This window comes from Salvia splendens, chromosome 12 (genome assembly GCF_004379255.2).
Source record: "Salvia splendens isolate huo1 chromosome 12, SspV2, whole genome shotgun sequence".
Classification (NCBI taxonomy): domain Eukaryota; kingdom Viridiplantae; phylum Streptophyta; class Magnoliopsida; order Lamiales; family Lamiaceae; genus Salvia; species Salvia splendens.
Genome location: NC_056043.1, coordinates 1,004,198 through 1,019,085, shown reverse-complemented (window position 1 = coordinate 1,019,085; position 14,888 = coordinate 1,004,198). Strand labels below are relative to the sequence as shown.

General features: G+C 37.5%; 2 protein-coding genes across 2 annotated transcripts; one reads left to right on the top strand and one right to left on the bottom strand.

Moving 5' to 3' along the window:
• The first annotated feature begins 378 nt into the window (after positions 1–378).
• On the top strand, positions 379–2,040 carry LOC121758027. Its single transcript, XM_042153465.1, has 3 exons — positions 379–563; positions 1,327–1,406; positions 1,712–2,040. Exons 1-3 carry the CDS (start codon positions 453–455, stop codon positions 1,779–1,781), a joined length of 261 nt encoding a protein of 86 aa, XP_042009399.1. The 5' UTR covers positions 379–452; the 3' UTR covers positions 1,782–2,040.
• Positions 2,041–3,285: 1,245 nt separating this feature from the next.
• Positions 3,286–9,638, bottom strand: LOC121758955 (aconitate hydratase, cytoplasmic-like). The gene is made up of 20 exons (XM_042154418.1): positions 9,204–9,638; positions 8,387–8,491; positions 8,008–8,168; positions 7,830–7,922; positions 7,479–7,664; positions 7,149–7,310; positions 6,729–6,873; positions 6,507–6,649; positions 6,347–6,403; positions 6,169–6,248; positions 6,009–6,084; positions 5,630–5,815; positions 5,479–5,546; positions 5,287–5,405; positions 5,035–5,156; positions 4,788–4,886; positions 4,224–4,703; positions 4,024–4,122; positions 3,696–3,938; positions 3,286–3,620 (listed from the first exon to the last, which is right to left on the bottom strand). Exons 1-20 carry the CDS (start codon positions 9,481–9,483, stop codon positions 3,552–3,554), a joined length of 2,973 nt encoding a protein of 990 aa, XP_042010352.1. The 5' UTR covers positions 9,484–9,638; the 3' UTR covers positions 3,286–3,551.
• Positions 9,639–14,888: the final 5,250 nt, after the last annotated feature.

Below are 14,888 nucleotides of genomic sequence, written 5' to 3'. Positions count from 1 at the left end.
AGAATGTTTTGATGAAGGATTCGGTATTTAATTGGATATAGAGACACGTATTCTACGAGTGTATAACGAATGTATACTATTAATGGTATTTGATCGGATGAAATGAATTGGATCTTATGAATATTATTCACTTGAATATATATTAATATAACTATATACTCCTTCTGTTTACTATTATACATTATACTTTTATTACATTTAGTTAATGAACATTTCATTCACAACTTATTATAATAAATATCTACTCTCAAAATAATATCATATTATAAAATTAGTCTTGATTTATGAAACAATTTCGAGATAATTTAATTACAAGCAATTGAATTAACTAATTCTCATATATGCCATTAAAGTAAATAATTATACACATAAAAAATTAAATAAGCGCCTTTCATCTTGTTTGCAAAACCCCCAATTTGGAACCCTAGATCACATCAATCAAGCCAGAAAAAATGAGCGAGAGGCCGGTGCCGAGAAGGCACAGTCCATGGGTCGACGAAGCGGTGTATAAACGCGAAGTCAAAGCTCACAGATGCAACGATCGCGTCGAAGATGTCATCTATGTTAGTAATCAATTCGATCAAATCTCCATTGTTAATTTCATTTCGTTCGTTTCCCCACTATAACTTCAGGAATATGAAAATGGCGATGTTTTAGTTAGGCTTTACGAAAATTCTGACGAAAGAGTGCCCTTTTTTCAACTTTTTCCTCATTAAATTATAGGAACAGTTTTATCAGGTGGAGAGCAGCTTCTAATTTGCATTGTGCTGCGCCTTTTTAATCAGTTGTGGTATTTGAGAATTTTTACTAGGTGTAAATGATCTAAACAGATGATCAGCTAGGAAATATTGAATTTGAACCGTTGAAATTCAATGTGAAGCTCGTTGCTTAGTAGTTTTCGACTTACGAATACTAAATTGTTGGCATTGAGCTGTTCTGTGTCACCACATGTGTTAGTGTATGTGCAAAGGCGAACTCTGCTAGAACACAGTTTCGATCATTTTTTGGGATGACAATGTAGCGTGTAACATGTTTGATGTTACATGTATAATTACAGTACATCGTTCCTAACATTAGATAGAGATGAATGTGCACTCCAATGGAATCAAATCACTTAATGAATCTCTATCTTGAGACAGAAGTTTTTGTTTGTTAAATTATGCTTAGTTATTTGAAATGAAAGATTAAAGATATCTACATATGAAATCCTTGGCATTATCTCTTCAAATGCCCACTCTTCCCTGTTGTTGGTTTGGTGGCTGCAGCGAGCATATGAACTGTTTTGAATACGAATATTTCAAGTCTATTGATCTCTGTGTTTCACAGGCTCTATTTGAAGGCAACCCTTTCAAAACAATTCCAGCGCCTTTCAAGCTATTTTATCAGTGCTTGCGATCAAAACCAGGGTATGTCGTCGTATCTAACTGCTTCATCTCCAATATTTCTGCGTTTTGTATTGCTCGGCATTGTTTGTGTGTGTTTCTTTATTTTTTTCGTTTCTCCATGATATTGTAAGAAATTCAATCCCTTGCTTGTGGAGAATGTCGAAGGGGGGTTTGGTAAAGAATATCCTCATTTTCTATTTGGTTGTGTTCACAACTCGATCAAGAATGCTGCGCTCGTTTTTCAATAGAATGAGTTTTTTTATGCTTGTACAGTTTCTGTACATGTGTTTCTAATTTACTCATATGCTGAGATCAAAAATTTGCAGGGAAGAGCCTACTGATCCCTTCGTCTACTTGGATCTGGATCCTCCCAAAAGAGAGGCGAAACCTGAGTAACGCACTTGTTAAGTGGGGTTTATGGACCAAATAGGCTCTCTCTCTCTCGTGATAGACTAGTCTTTGGATATGAGTCTCACGTTTGGTCCGTAACAAAATACGGTCTTGTTTATGATCATGTCATACTCCTACTCTTATGAAGAGTTATCTGCAAGTAGAGTCAGTCTTAAAACCTCTTTTTTTAACAAAAGTATTACTCTCTCTCTTGAATTCAATACTTTTCAGGAAACTATTGCAAATAATCTGTTTATTTGTTCAACTATTTGTTCATTATTTGAAATGAGCAGAAAAAGTGATGAACGACATAGCATCAAATTATAAGAGCGTCCACTATAACACGCCCGCGGCTATAGCCGCGTTTGGGGCGGAAGCGGGGCGCCTTATAGTGGCGGAGTTGTCCGCCCCGGAGGTGGACGCGGCGAGGGGGGAGGGAGGCGGCGGACGCGGGACAGCCGCGTGCGGGGCGAGGACGCGGCGATGGAGCTATAGCCGCGCCTATAGGCGCGGCGCCTATAGTGGCACGAGGATGAAGCCGCGGCTATTGCGCGCGATTTTTTTTTTTTTTACATTTCAATTCACCTATAAATACACCCCACTCCATTCATTATTTTCACACCATTTAAACACAACATCTATACAAATTTCTCTCACTACAATTTGGGGTCGGAAATGAACAATTTGTGGAGAGACAACTGGAATGCTCTGATTCAACAGGTGCAACAGGATGTAGCGGCCCGTTTGGCGGAGGATGCGGAGGATCCGATCCCTCGCACCATTACTCATCGGCGGACAATCCCACGAGACCACGTCGGTGCTCACCAACGTTTAATGTATGATTACTTCGTGGATAACCCCCGTTATCCACCCGAGATATTCCGCCGGAGATTCAGGATGTCGCAGCGGCTGTTCAACTATATAGCGACGAATTTGTATTGTATTTGTATTTTTATTTAGTGTGTAATTCTAATTTTAATTTGTATTGTATTTGTATTTTTATTTTTATTTTTATTTTTATTTTTATTTTTATTTTTATTTTTAATTCGTATAGTCGGCCTTTCTTAATCCACTAATTAGAGCCCGATAAATTTGTTAATAATTACTTGATATATTATAAAATGAAAGTTGATTATAAAATTTTGGGGCTATTGGAGTTGTCCACTATAGTGGCGGAAATAGAATTTTGGGGCTATAGACAAAAAATTGGGGCTATGGACAAAAAACTGGGGCGGGGCAATTGGGCGTGTCCACCTTATAGTGGACACCCTAACAAATGATCCCAAACGCCATTTCTGCATATAATTGGAAATTATATGCATCAATTTGAACAATTATCATTTATCAATCGAGATAATTTGGAATTCATCACCACTATATGTACTATGTACTATTAATAGGGTGACAATGAGTTTATCCTGTGTGTACCGATAAGCAAACGCCAAAGAAAAATGATCATTTTCGAACAATTCATCTCCATCATTTGTACCGTTCATCGGGCGACAATGAGTTTAACGAGTGCGCACCAATAAGTAGACGTTGGTTAAAATTCGAACATTTCTCCCATGTCTATCCAAGGCCGAATTTTATTACAAAAATAAACGAAAATTACTCTTCGTGTATGACATGGCATGGCAGTTGCTTGATCGTGAAGGTAGCAATAAAATTCTCCATCCCCTTTTCTTGGACAGGATGTAAAATAATGGAATGTTTATTCTAAAGTTGTACAGTTCTGAGGAAATGTGGTTTTCATGGCTTTCATCAAAATAGCCTCTCTTACTGCAATATCAGCTGGCGAATTACGTATGGAAGAATACCACCATTGTTGAAGTACTCGAGCTCCACCTAAAATAAGAAGCATAAGTACGAAACGACACCTTCAAAACAGAGATGCTAAGAGTGCATGGTGAGTGGTTTTACCTCTGTGTCGAAACGGACAGTGCATGTGAACTGCTTTCCATTGTCTGTGCGGACAGTGATGTCTTGGCCAGGGTGGATATCGGATATTTTTCTTGGAAGGTCAATGGTGTAGCGTTCCTGACCCGTCAACCCTAATGTCTCGGCATCCTCACCAGCCTTGAAGCATAGAGGAACAATGCCCATTCCCACAAGGTTACTGCGATGGATCCTCTCAAACGATTTGGCAATCACTGCTTTAACTCCCTGTTGAGTATTGAAGGTGACTCGGTTAAGTTTGGTCTTGCGTGTTTTGTCTAATGGGTTATAACAGTAATTATAGCAGACTTACCAACAACATGGGGCCCTTCGCTGCCCAATCTCTCGAGCTTCCACTACCATACTCTGCTCCGGCCAAGATGATGGTTGCCTGCCCTGCAGTCTTGTATTTCTGGAAGATTCATTTCGGTTAATACAAGTAGATTTTTGTGAGAGAGTATAATCTGAGAGAAAAGATATAAGTTTATGTTGGAATAAATCAAGGGGATGTACCATTGCAGCATCAAATACAGAAAGTTTCTCTCCGGTTGGAATGTGGATTGTCTTCGGGCCAACTTCTCCTTTCAACAACTTGTTGACGAGACGGATGTTTGCAAAGGTTCCTCTTGCCATGATTTCATCATTACCACGTCGACTGCCATAGGAATTGAAGTCCTTGCGTTCAACTCCACGTTCCATGAGATATTTGGCAGCGGGACTATCCTTGTTGATGTTTCCGGCCGGAGAAATGTGATCTGTTGTGATACTGTCGCCAAAGTTCAGCAAGCAGTAGGCATCTTTTACTCCATGTGGGCCAGGAGGATCCATGGTCATATTCTTGAAGTATGGTGGCTCGTGAATGTAAGTTGAAGTTGGATCCCATGAGTACAGCTTGTCGTTGGGCACGATTAACTGATTCCACATGGGGTTGCCCTTAGTGATGGCCTCGTATGTGCTCCTGAACATTTCGGGCAATACACTCGATTGAACCGCCTAAAAGACGTTATCCTCCTAGTCAGTGGGTTCGTGAATTTAAGATAAGGCAAATTTTAAAAAGAACAAAGATATTTTGCATACATTAGCTACTTCCTGAGTTGATGGCCAAATATCCCTGAAGTATACTTCTCTTCCGTTCTTGCCTACACCGATTGGCTCTTTCTCGAAATCAATATCAACCTGTCAAAGGAAGTAAACAGGTGACAATTTATTCAGCCTTCGAGGCACACAGGTAAAATAGGGTAGTTCTCTTGGTCATGGATAAGCTATGCATGCTTCACTTAACTTTGATGATCGTATAGAACTGTATTAAGAGGAAATCACTAACCGTGCCGGCAAGGGCATATGCGACAACTAGAGGAGGTGAGGCAAGATAGTTTGCTCTTGTCAAGGGATGGACACGACCTTCGAAGTTACGATTTCCAGAAAGTACTGCAGCTGCAACAATGTCTGGAGAGCACAGCGAAAACTGGATTAATCAGACAAACTTCACAAGCATGCAACAGAAGAATGACAAACAAGAGTATAGATTCGGTAGTCATATTTCTTAAGATGTAGAAATACAAAGCTGCACAATTACCATTTTCTGATATTGCAGCACCAACTGATTCATCCAATTCGCCAGAGTTCCCGATGCATGTTGTACAACCATACCCAACAATATTGAAGCCTTGATGATTCAAGTACTCCTGCAGCCCACTGCACAGTTGAAAGCACACATTTTCAGTTTTCTGCGGCAAACTATTGCACATAAAACTGTCACAATCAATACCTCCTATCTAGATATTTCTTAACAACTCCAGAGCCTGGGGCAAGGCTTGTTTTCACCCATGGTTTTACCTGATATGTTATCCGCATTAGCTTTACATGAAAATAACATTTCAATTCGAACGTTCAGTTGCATTCATGATAAAACAGCAAACCTGCAGACCCAGATCGTATGCTTTTTTAGCTACAAGGCCAGCCCCAAGCATTACACTGGGGTTTGATGTGTTTGTACAACTTGTGATTGCAGCAATCACAACACTGCCATGCCTAAGTTCTGCAGGCTGCCCATGGAATGAAAACTGCGCTACTTTTTCCTGTGCTTCCTTGGGCACAGCAAATCCCTACATTGCAGTTAGACAATGATTTAGTAGAATTCCAGGTAATGGATGTCCTATCAAAGATAAGCTTGGCATAAAACTTTTGTTGAATTATTTCAAAACCAAATAAACAAGAGTACCAGAAGCCCCTACTTCCTTTCACATTCTGCAACACTAAAATGATTAATATAGGGCATTTTGAATGTTATATCCTCACCTTGAATCCAACCTTGCTATCAAGGCAAGAGTGCCAGTCAGACTTCATTTCTTTCAATGTCACGCGATCATGAGGCCTATCAAATAAATAAAAGAATAGGTATCACAAAGACGTGTAACTAATAAAGATGAATGGAAGCACATAAGTCTTGGTACAAAACCTTTTTGGTCCTGAAATACATGGTTCAACATCTGACAGGTCCAGTTGCAAGTCAGATGAGTACACTCGTTCTTGTTGAGGCTGGCATTTAGAGAGAATGTAGTCAGAATATTCAGAAAAAACTAAGTTTCCTCAAAAAACCTTATATCACAAGATTCACAACAAGCATTAAGGCCAACCTCACTGCAGTCAACAAACATATTGTTTGCACGCAAATAAGCTTCAATCATTGCCACCTAATATTGATCCATTGACAGTTACATGATTAGCGAACATACATAATACTATGTGACTAGATAGTTTTCATTAATTTAAGCAAATGCAGTAAAATCTTCTTACAGTCTCATCAGTTCTGCCAGTTAATTTTAAGTATTGTAAGGTAACACGATCTACAGGGAAGAATCCCATTGTAGCACCATACTCTGGGGACATGTTTGCAATAGTAGCTCTGTCAGCTAGAGAAATTTCACCCACACCAGCACCTGAACACAGCAATATATGCTTAATTAGGTGATCTAATAGAGATAGTGTGCTTTAAATATAGAGAATGAGTATTATTACCATGAAATTCAACAAACTTTCCAACAACACCATGTTTCCTTAGCATTTGTGTCACTGTTAAAACCAAGTCAGTAGCAGTAACACCATCCCTTAACTTCCCTGATAACTTGAATCCAACAACTCCAGGCAACACCATGCTCATCGGCTGTCAGATAATAGCACTAGTTACATGGTGCAAAAGAATCTTACTTGGAGCCAACAAAACTAAAAGAACATCAAATTGATATCAAAGACTACAGTATGAAAAGCACATGATCATTTAATCTACTTCTCCATCAAATTGTAGGATAATAAATGATAGGTATAAAAATACAATAACTCGAAGATGATCGTACTCAATAAATCAGTAGACCAGAAAGAGATTGAACAAACATAGGTAAGTGACTCAAAAAATGAAAGCTTCCACTTTAGAGTTCATACCTGTCCAAGCATGGCTGCTTCTGCTTCAATACCTCCAACTCCCCATCCGGCAACTCCAAGCCCATCAATCATGGTGGTATGAGAGTCAGTCCCGACAACACTATCTGGGTAGAGTACTCCATCATTGTTGAAGACAACACGTCCAAGATATTCAAGATTGACCTAATTATATGGATGATAAGGTACAAAGTGATGGAGAAACTACAATTTTTGAATCATATACGATCACCAAAAATTGCATAGCTTACAAAATATTACAATACCAGAACATGTGAATTGCACTAGACTATATCATGCACGAAAATAAAACCACTAACGTTATCTCAATACCTGGTGCACAATACCCGATCCTGGTGGAACAACAAGCATGTTTTGGAAAGCATTAGAACCCCACTTAAGAAAGGCAAATCTCTCCCTGTTTCTTTGGAACTCAAGCTCCATATTGGCTTGAACTGCATTTTCAGATCTAGCAACATCGACTTGAACTGAATGATCAATAACTAGATCTACCGGAACCTGCAATACCATCAAACATTGAAATTAATAATCTATGAATTTTATATGTGAACCCTGCTTCTTATCTTCTATGAGGATATCTTATTAGTACTGCAGCTTGATATGTCAAATTTACTAATTTCTCAATTCATAGTTCCAGAGATAAGCAGAAAATATAGAACATACCAATGGATTGATCTTGTTAGAATCATTGCCAAGTCTATTCATGGCATCACGCATGCAAGCAAGGTCGACAACAGCAGGTACACCCGTAAAATCCTGCCAATAGTGAAAAATATTTTCACATAATATCATCTAAGCTGTTATAACGAAGGTACAAATAAAGTTCAACCACAACCAGTACCTGCAGAAGTACACGGGCAGGCTTGAAGGGAATCTCAACTAACTTTGGAGAAGTTTTTTCCCAGTCAATGATCTTCTCGACATCTTCCTTAGTTACCTGGAAGCCGTCACAATTACGTATCGCTGATTCGAGAAGAATTCTGATAGAGTATGGCAGCTTATCTGTAATTACATAGCAAACACAACAAATCCTCATTATAAAGCTCAATTTGATAAGACTTTTGACTGCAGACAACTGATATCAGCAGGTACATTAGAAAGAAGTGTGCCAATAGCTTATCCAAAAGTTTGATTAAATGGTGGTTATGCAGTGAAGATAGTAAGTTTGGGATTATTTAACGAGTAAGGAAATTGGATATCTCGACAGTAAGAGTGCTCACCTATCCTTGGATCATTTAGAGCTGGCAGGCTGTAAAATTTTCCAAATTCACCACCACCAGGCTTCGGCAGACTAGTAAAAATTCCCTTGAAAGCATTCTCAGTAGCTGAAATCACATTTAGAAGAGTAAGCATACTTAATACACGCATATAAAACTATATTTCAGGAAAATTATATGCAATTAAAAAAATCAAATCATTCCATGAAACATTACAAATCATTGACAGAGGAATAAAAGGTATATCCCATCAGAAAAACTAATATTTAATGCTTTAACATAATATTCTAGCTAAAATGTGGTCAATGTGATGCTGTAAAATGACAGAACATAACAAAACAGACAAGTATTCTTCAAAAGTTTCTCATATATCCAGAAAACACCAGTGAAACAGCAAAATAAACAGTGAATCCACATTCAGTTTACCTTTTTGACTAAATACTCAAAGTGATAAAGACAGGATGTCAGTCAACTTCAATGACGTCAAACCAAAGAAAAATTCATGCTCACTCATCTTGCTATTGATGAAACAGTTAGAACGATAACTTAGCCTTGGCATAAATCGATATCAAACAATCGCACAATTATCAATTGAACCTAAAAAAGATAAATCACATTCATCTTCCACCTCCGCAACTAAAATTAATAACGTACATCTAATCCATTTTACACATCAATAAAAAAACAATCCAACATTTCTAAACAGATACAAAATTCAGCTGATCATACACACGATAATCCAATAAAACGTCAGAATCAAGCAAATACTCATTAAAGCAACTCCAAAATTCAACAAAACAAAATCGACAATACCACACACCCATGGTAGCGATCTTCCGATGCAGCAGACTATCAGAAACCGAACAACCGATCCTGATCTGCGACGTAGGCGAGTTCCAGCCAGCGCCGTGGCTCCATCGCGCCGCCGCCGAAAAAAAACTCAGAGATCGGAGATTCTGCTGCGCCGCGGAGCGCGAGGCGGCGCCGCCGTAGGCAGGCGAAGGCGCAGCTGGCTTTCTACAGAGAGAGGAGAGCGTCCTTCTTCCAGAGGAGTGAGAAGCCCTCTTTAGGAGAGCAGAGGTGCCACTGGTGATATACATGACGCCAAACCGGATCAAAACAGCGTGTGTCAGTCACATTCAATTCAAACCGAAACAAAATTGGCGCAGTGGTGAGGATTGAGAGATTTGAATCGAGGCGCGTGGCGATGAAGAAATGAGGAACATATACGTATAAATGTGAATGTATGTATATATAAATGTGAGAGAAATGAGATGAATTGACGGAGATGAGATTTTGTGGGAAGAGAGACGCAGCCGTTGTCGTCTTGTGGGGGCCACATGAGAGAGAAATTATACGACTTTGATTTTTTCTTAATAGTCATACGACATTGAATATATTTCTATAGTTGAATAGTAGGAGTAATTAAGAAAATTTTACAAATTTTAATTGATGTAATAAATAGAGATAATAAAATCAAATAAAATAATAAATATATAGTACTCTCTCTGTCTCAAGAAAGATGACTCCTTCCTTGGACGTCACGAGAATTTATGAAACTTTATTTTGTGTGTGAAATGGAGAGAGTAAAGTAAGAGAGATGAAATAAAATAGAGAGAAGAGTGTTTTCATTTTTAGTAATGGATCATCTTGGTAATTGAGTTTATAATAGAACGATAATCCGTATCCAAGAGCATTTACAACAGAATTAAAGTAGGCCTATTACGATTTATGATGGATGTGTTGTGAGGGATGCGGCATCGCAAAGCCGCCGAATATTGGGGCATTTGCGACATGCACGATAACACTTTCACATTTTCTTTCTATCTTTTACTTTATTTAAAATTACATATTTAATTTTTTTTTTCATTTTGGTACGATGATTTTCTAGTTTCTTAGAAGAACAAAATTATTATATATCTTAAACTTATGTTGTATATATCACATTTTAATCTATCATTAAAGTTAAAAACCTTCTCTCATATCCACATATTCATTTTTAGGTTGCAAATAATTTTCATACTACCATCAAAATTATGTTTTGGATATGTTACCAAGTAATATCCATTTTGTCACCATAACGGACGTGGTACACCATATGCTATTGTTGAGAATAACTTTAGTCAAGTGGCATTTGAATTAATTTTTTATTATGTATTATATGTGTATTATTTATATAAGAATATTTATTCCACTCTATGGACTGAATACCTAATTATTACCAGAAATCTAAAATAAAGCATAAAAGAATATGTTCTAGGTGGTGGGGTCGGAACGTGGCATGTTATTTAGATAATGGCAACAAATAAAAAGGTATCAATTTATATAATATGACAATAATTAATTACCCAAAATCCTCATAATTGACTTGGGAAATTATTCTATTCTGCCTCTGACATTAGTTTTTTCCCTTCTAATTATTCTAATATACAAACGAAGAAGCTTCACAACTTTACTTTATTCATTAATTGGACATGATGATTTGTTTTATACTAGTAATTATTTCATATTGTTAGGTTCATTCGTTGCTAATTTGGCTTATTATCTTTGTGTTGAGACGTATACTTTTGAATATGCGAATCATCAATTCATCCATGTAGTAGGTTTTCAATGATTATATAGTTAATTGAGTTCCTATGTGGTCAATATAAATATTATAGAGATATGTTTAATGATGAATAGCAGTGGCGAAGCCAGAAATTTTACGATGGGCCCAAATTAATGATAATAGTTATAGGATTTTTTCGATGTTCATGACGTCAAAAGCTCGATTATTTGATATTTTCAATTTTTACGTAAGTATAATGGATGAAAATGATTTTTTTATAATGTTTAAATATCTCCATAAAAAATATTAACGAAACTTAAATTATAACAAATAGAATACAATAATTATATCTTTAAATTTTTTTAATTATGAGTATAATGATGGAAAAAAGCAATTACGAAATGACAAAGAATTAAAATGAATATAAATAATGGTATAAAAGAGAACAAATAAAAATTATGTTGTTAAAAAATAGAAAGCAAAGAAATATAAATTCGACATTAAAAAGTTCAAAACTATAGCAAAGGGAATCAAACTCTCGACATTTACAGAGGTGAAAAGGTTTCCTACCAACTGCATCATTGGCTTCACATATAATCTTTGGTTTACGTATACAATATATAGATTACTGTAAAATTGATGGGGGACCAGGGGCCCCCAGTCCCAACGTGGCTTCGTCACTGATTAATAGTACTATGTTCTATTGAATTGTAGGGTAACACTACCTATGATTGGAAAATTGATGGATATCCACAACATATAGTTCACCTTAAAGAAAAACGAAATCTATAGAAAGTTAATCAACTAAAAACGAAAAAAAAAAACATTGAAATGATAAGACAATAAAAATATTAGTTTAAAAACGCTTGAGAGTATTCATAATAGGAAACCGCAGTGTCCAAACTATTGTGGACACTCTGAAAAGTCCATAGACAAAGTAAAAAGGAAAACCTAATTTTTAAAGGAAACGAATCAGTGCCAATTAATTTTGGCAAAATTTCTAAACTACTTATTCTATTAAACTAAGAAAAACAAATAACTGCCAAAATAAGCCCTAAATTTTACTAATAATGTGCCCTAAAATTTAGTAGGATCCAATCTTCACAAATCAGATCACAACTTCTTCAAATTTTGGCCCATGCAATTAAATTAATGCCAATTAAAATGCTTCAAAATTAACCCAAGCCATGCAATTAAATTCAGTTAGACTCAATCAAAGCCACATCCAAAAGGATTTTTTTTGGTTCAACCAATGTGGAAAGGCCAATTAAAATGCTTCAAAATTAACCCTGGCCATGCAATTAAATTCAGTTAGACTCGATCAAAGCCACATCCAAAAGGATTTTTTTTGGTTCAACCAATGTGGAAAGGCCATCATAAAATCTCACAATATATTTCAACCTAAGCAAGCTTTTATTTATGAAGCATAACACAGTAAAATGGAGAATATTACACACTCTAAACAAGCACAATACATTTCAGCATTTTACTAGTCGTGTTCACATGATTCAGAGATCGAGCATCGTAGAGTGATCAGTTCGACAAGAAACGACCCATCCACGAGTCGAAACGAGACCACGCCTGCTCGACTGCTGCAGCATCCTCGTCGTCCATCCCCATCTTCTTCCTTCTCTGTGCCCCTTCAGGTGAACAGTTCATAAAGGCATGCCCGATTCCGGGATAGAAGTAAACCTCGTGGGGAACTCCTGATGCCTTTAGCTTCTCTTCCAAATCTTTACCAGTCTGGAGAAAAACTCTCACGTTCAAGAAACATTCGATATTCAACGTTCGAACATAAAAAACGTAACATACTTCCGTGATGTGTATTTGCATCAAACCACGTAGTTTTCTCCTCGAGAGAATGAAAGCAAGGGCACACTCAACATCACTTTAAACCCCAAACTATACTTGCTTGATCGAAAATGTTTCCAACTTTGAGACGTATTTATTTAAATTCCAAACCATCAGATTTGTATAAAAAAATGTCCGGACGTCGAGAAACATAAAGAGTTTGGGGGCTGAGAAACGGACGTTGGACATTTTCGATACGAATGTGATGGTTTGGGATTTGAAAGAATAACTCTTAAAGTTCAATACATTTTTGATAAAGCAAGTATAGTTTAAAGCGATGTTTACCCTCGATATCCTTCACTGCACATGGCCAATCGAGACCTTCCATCAAATGTTGAGCTTCCGCGACTTCCAAACCAACCTTCCCTCTGTACAAACTACACAGCAGGAAAAAGGACTTCAATACTCGTACATTTCAACACCACAGAAACATATAGCTCAAGAAAAAGCTCGATTAACACGGGAATCTTACTCGGGAATCAATGCCTTGTAGCCAGAGCCCAACTGAGAGATTTTCTGGGCGTGATTCTTGACCTCAAAATCGACACCCCACCATTCTTGAAGCACAACAATCCCAGGAGCATTGTCTTTCCCAATCACGTAGGCATCAAATGTCGATTTGATTCATTTTCCCCAACACGATTAGGAGAAAATCGGGTTTATAGGGCAGTTTGCCTTTAAAATAACGTAAATGTACCCATTTTCTTATCTCTTCCATATATGGGAAAAACGCCACCCACATTGGCGTGTTTTTAAGTGAAAACGACACCCTCATTGGCGTTTTACAATTAAGAACCGTATGTGTCGTCGTATTTCATGTAAGTGTAGGTACGTTATAAAACGCCGACGGGGTTGGCGTGTTACCAATAAAGCGCCACTGCCGACTGCGTGTTTTATGCCTAAAAACGCCACAGATGTTGGCGTGTTCACATCTAAAGACGCCTATGGAGTTGGCGTCTCAACCACAAACACGCCTACCCCATCGGCTTGTTTGACTTCTTAAAAACGCCAACCTTGTTGGCGTGTTTGTTAAAAACGCCAACCATGTTGGCGAGTCAATACAGAACCTTGCTCTCAGAATCCGAAAAAAATTGGCCAAAATATACCAACTGTAGCACGTCAATGTAACTGGCGTCTTTCTTAAAAACGCCAACCTTGTTGGCGTGTTTGTTAAAAAAGCCAACCATGTTGGCGAGTCAATACAGAACCTTGCTCTCAGAATCCGAAAAAAATTGGCCAAAATATACCAACTGTAACACGCCAATGTAACTGGCGTCTTTCTTAAAAACGCCAGTGGAAATGACGTCTTTCTTAAAAACGCCAACCATGTTGGCGTGTCAATACAGAACGTTGCTCGCAGCATCCAAAAAATTTGGCCAAAATATACCCAACTGTAACACGCCAATGTAACTGGCGTTTTTTGGTCAGACTGGTTGCATGAAATTGTATGCTTCTGTTTTTTCATCCAATTATCGTATCGTACTAATTACCCCGCTTATTCAGACGGCTGCAATCATTCCCACATCAAAAATATAAATAAATATAAAAAGAGGATGTATCAAATTACTATATAAAGAGTTTAACTCAGTGAAAAAACACGAATATCAATTGCATCATCAAATACAAATAGTTGAGGTTTAGTTTATTCGTCTCGCCGTTTCCGCATAAACAGGCCCCGTATCCCCTTCCCAATTCTGGATGTAGATCTAGGGATCCTAGAGGGAGGAGTATCTTGAACAACAACGTTCTCTAGATCCACCCCAAAAAAATCATCTCGCACAGACGACCGCGATGGAGAAGTGTGGATATCACTGAGGCCAATATCTTCTCCTATACCACCGGTGTGGCTGACAGAATGACAAAATGGGGGGAAAGTGAATTAATCTTGGGCCAATTAATTACTATTTTCGTCTCACAATAAGGGTTCACATTAGACTAGACACGAGTTTTAAGAAATATATGAAAATGAGAGTTGAAAAAATTAGTGGAGTATGAATTCCACTTTTATATATTCGTTTTATAGTGTGAATAGTATGAGTTAGTGAAATGTGAGACCTACATACCTATTATATTAAAAGTGAAAATAGACTCTTATTATGAGATGAA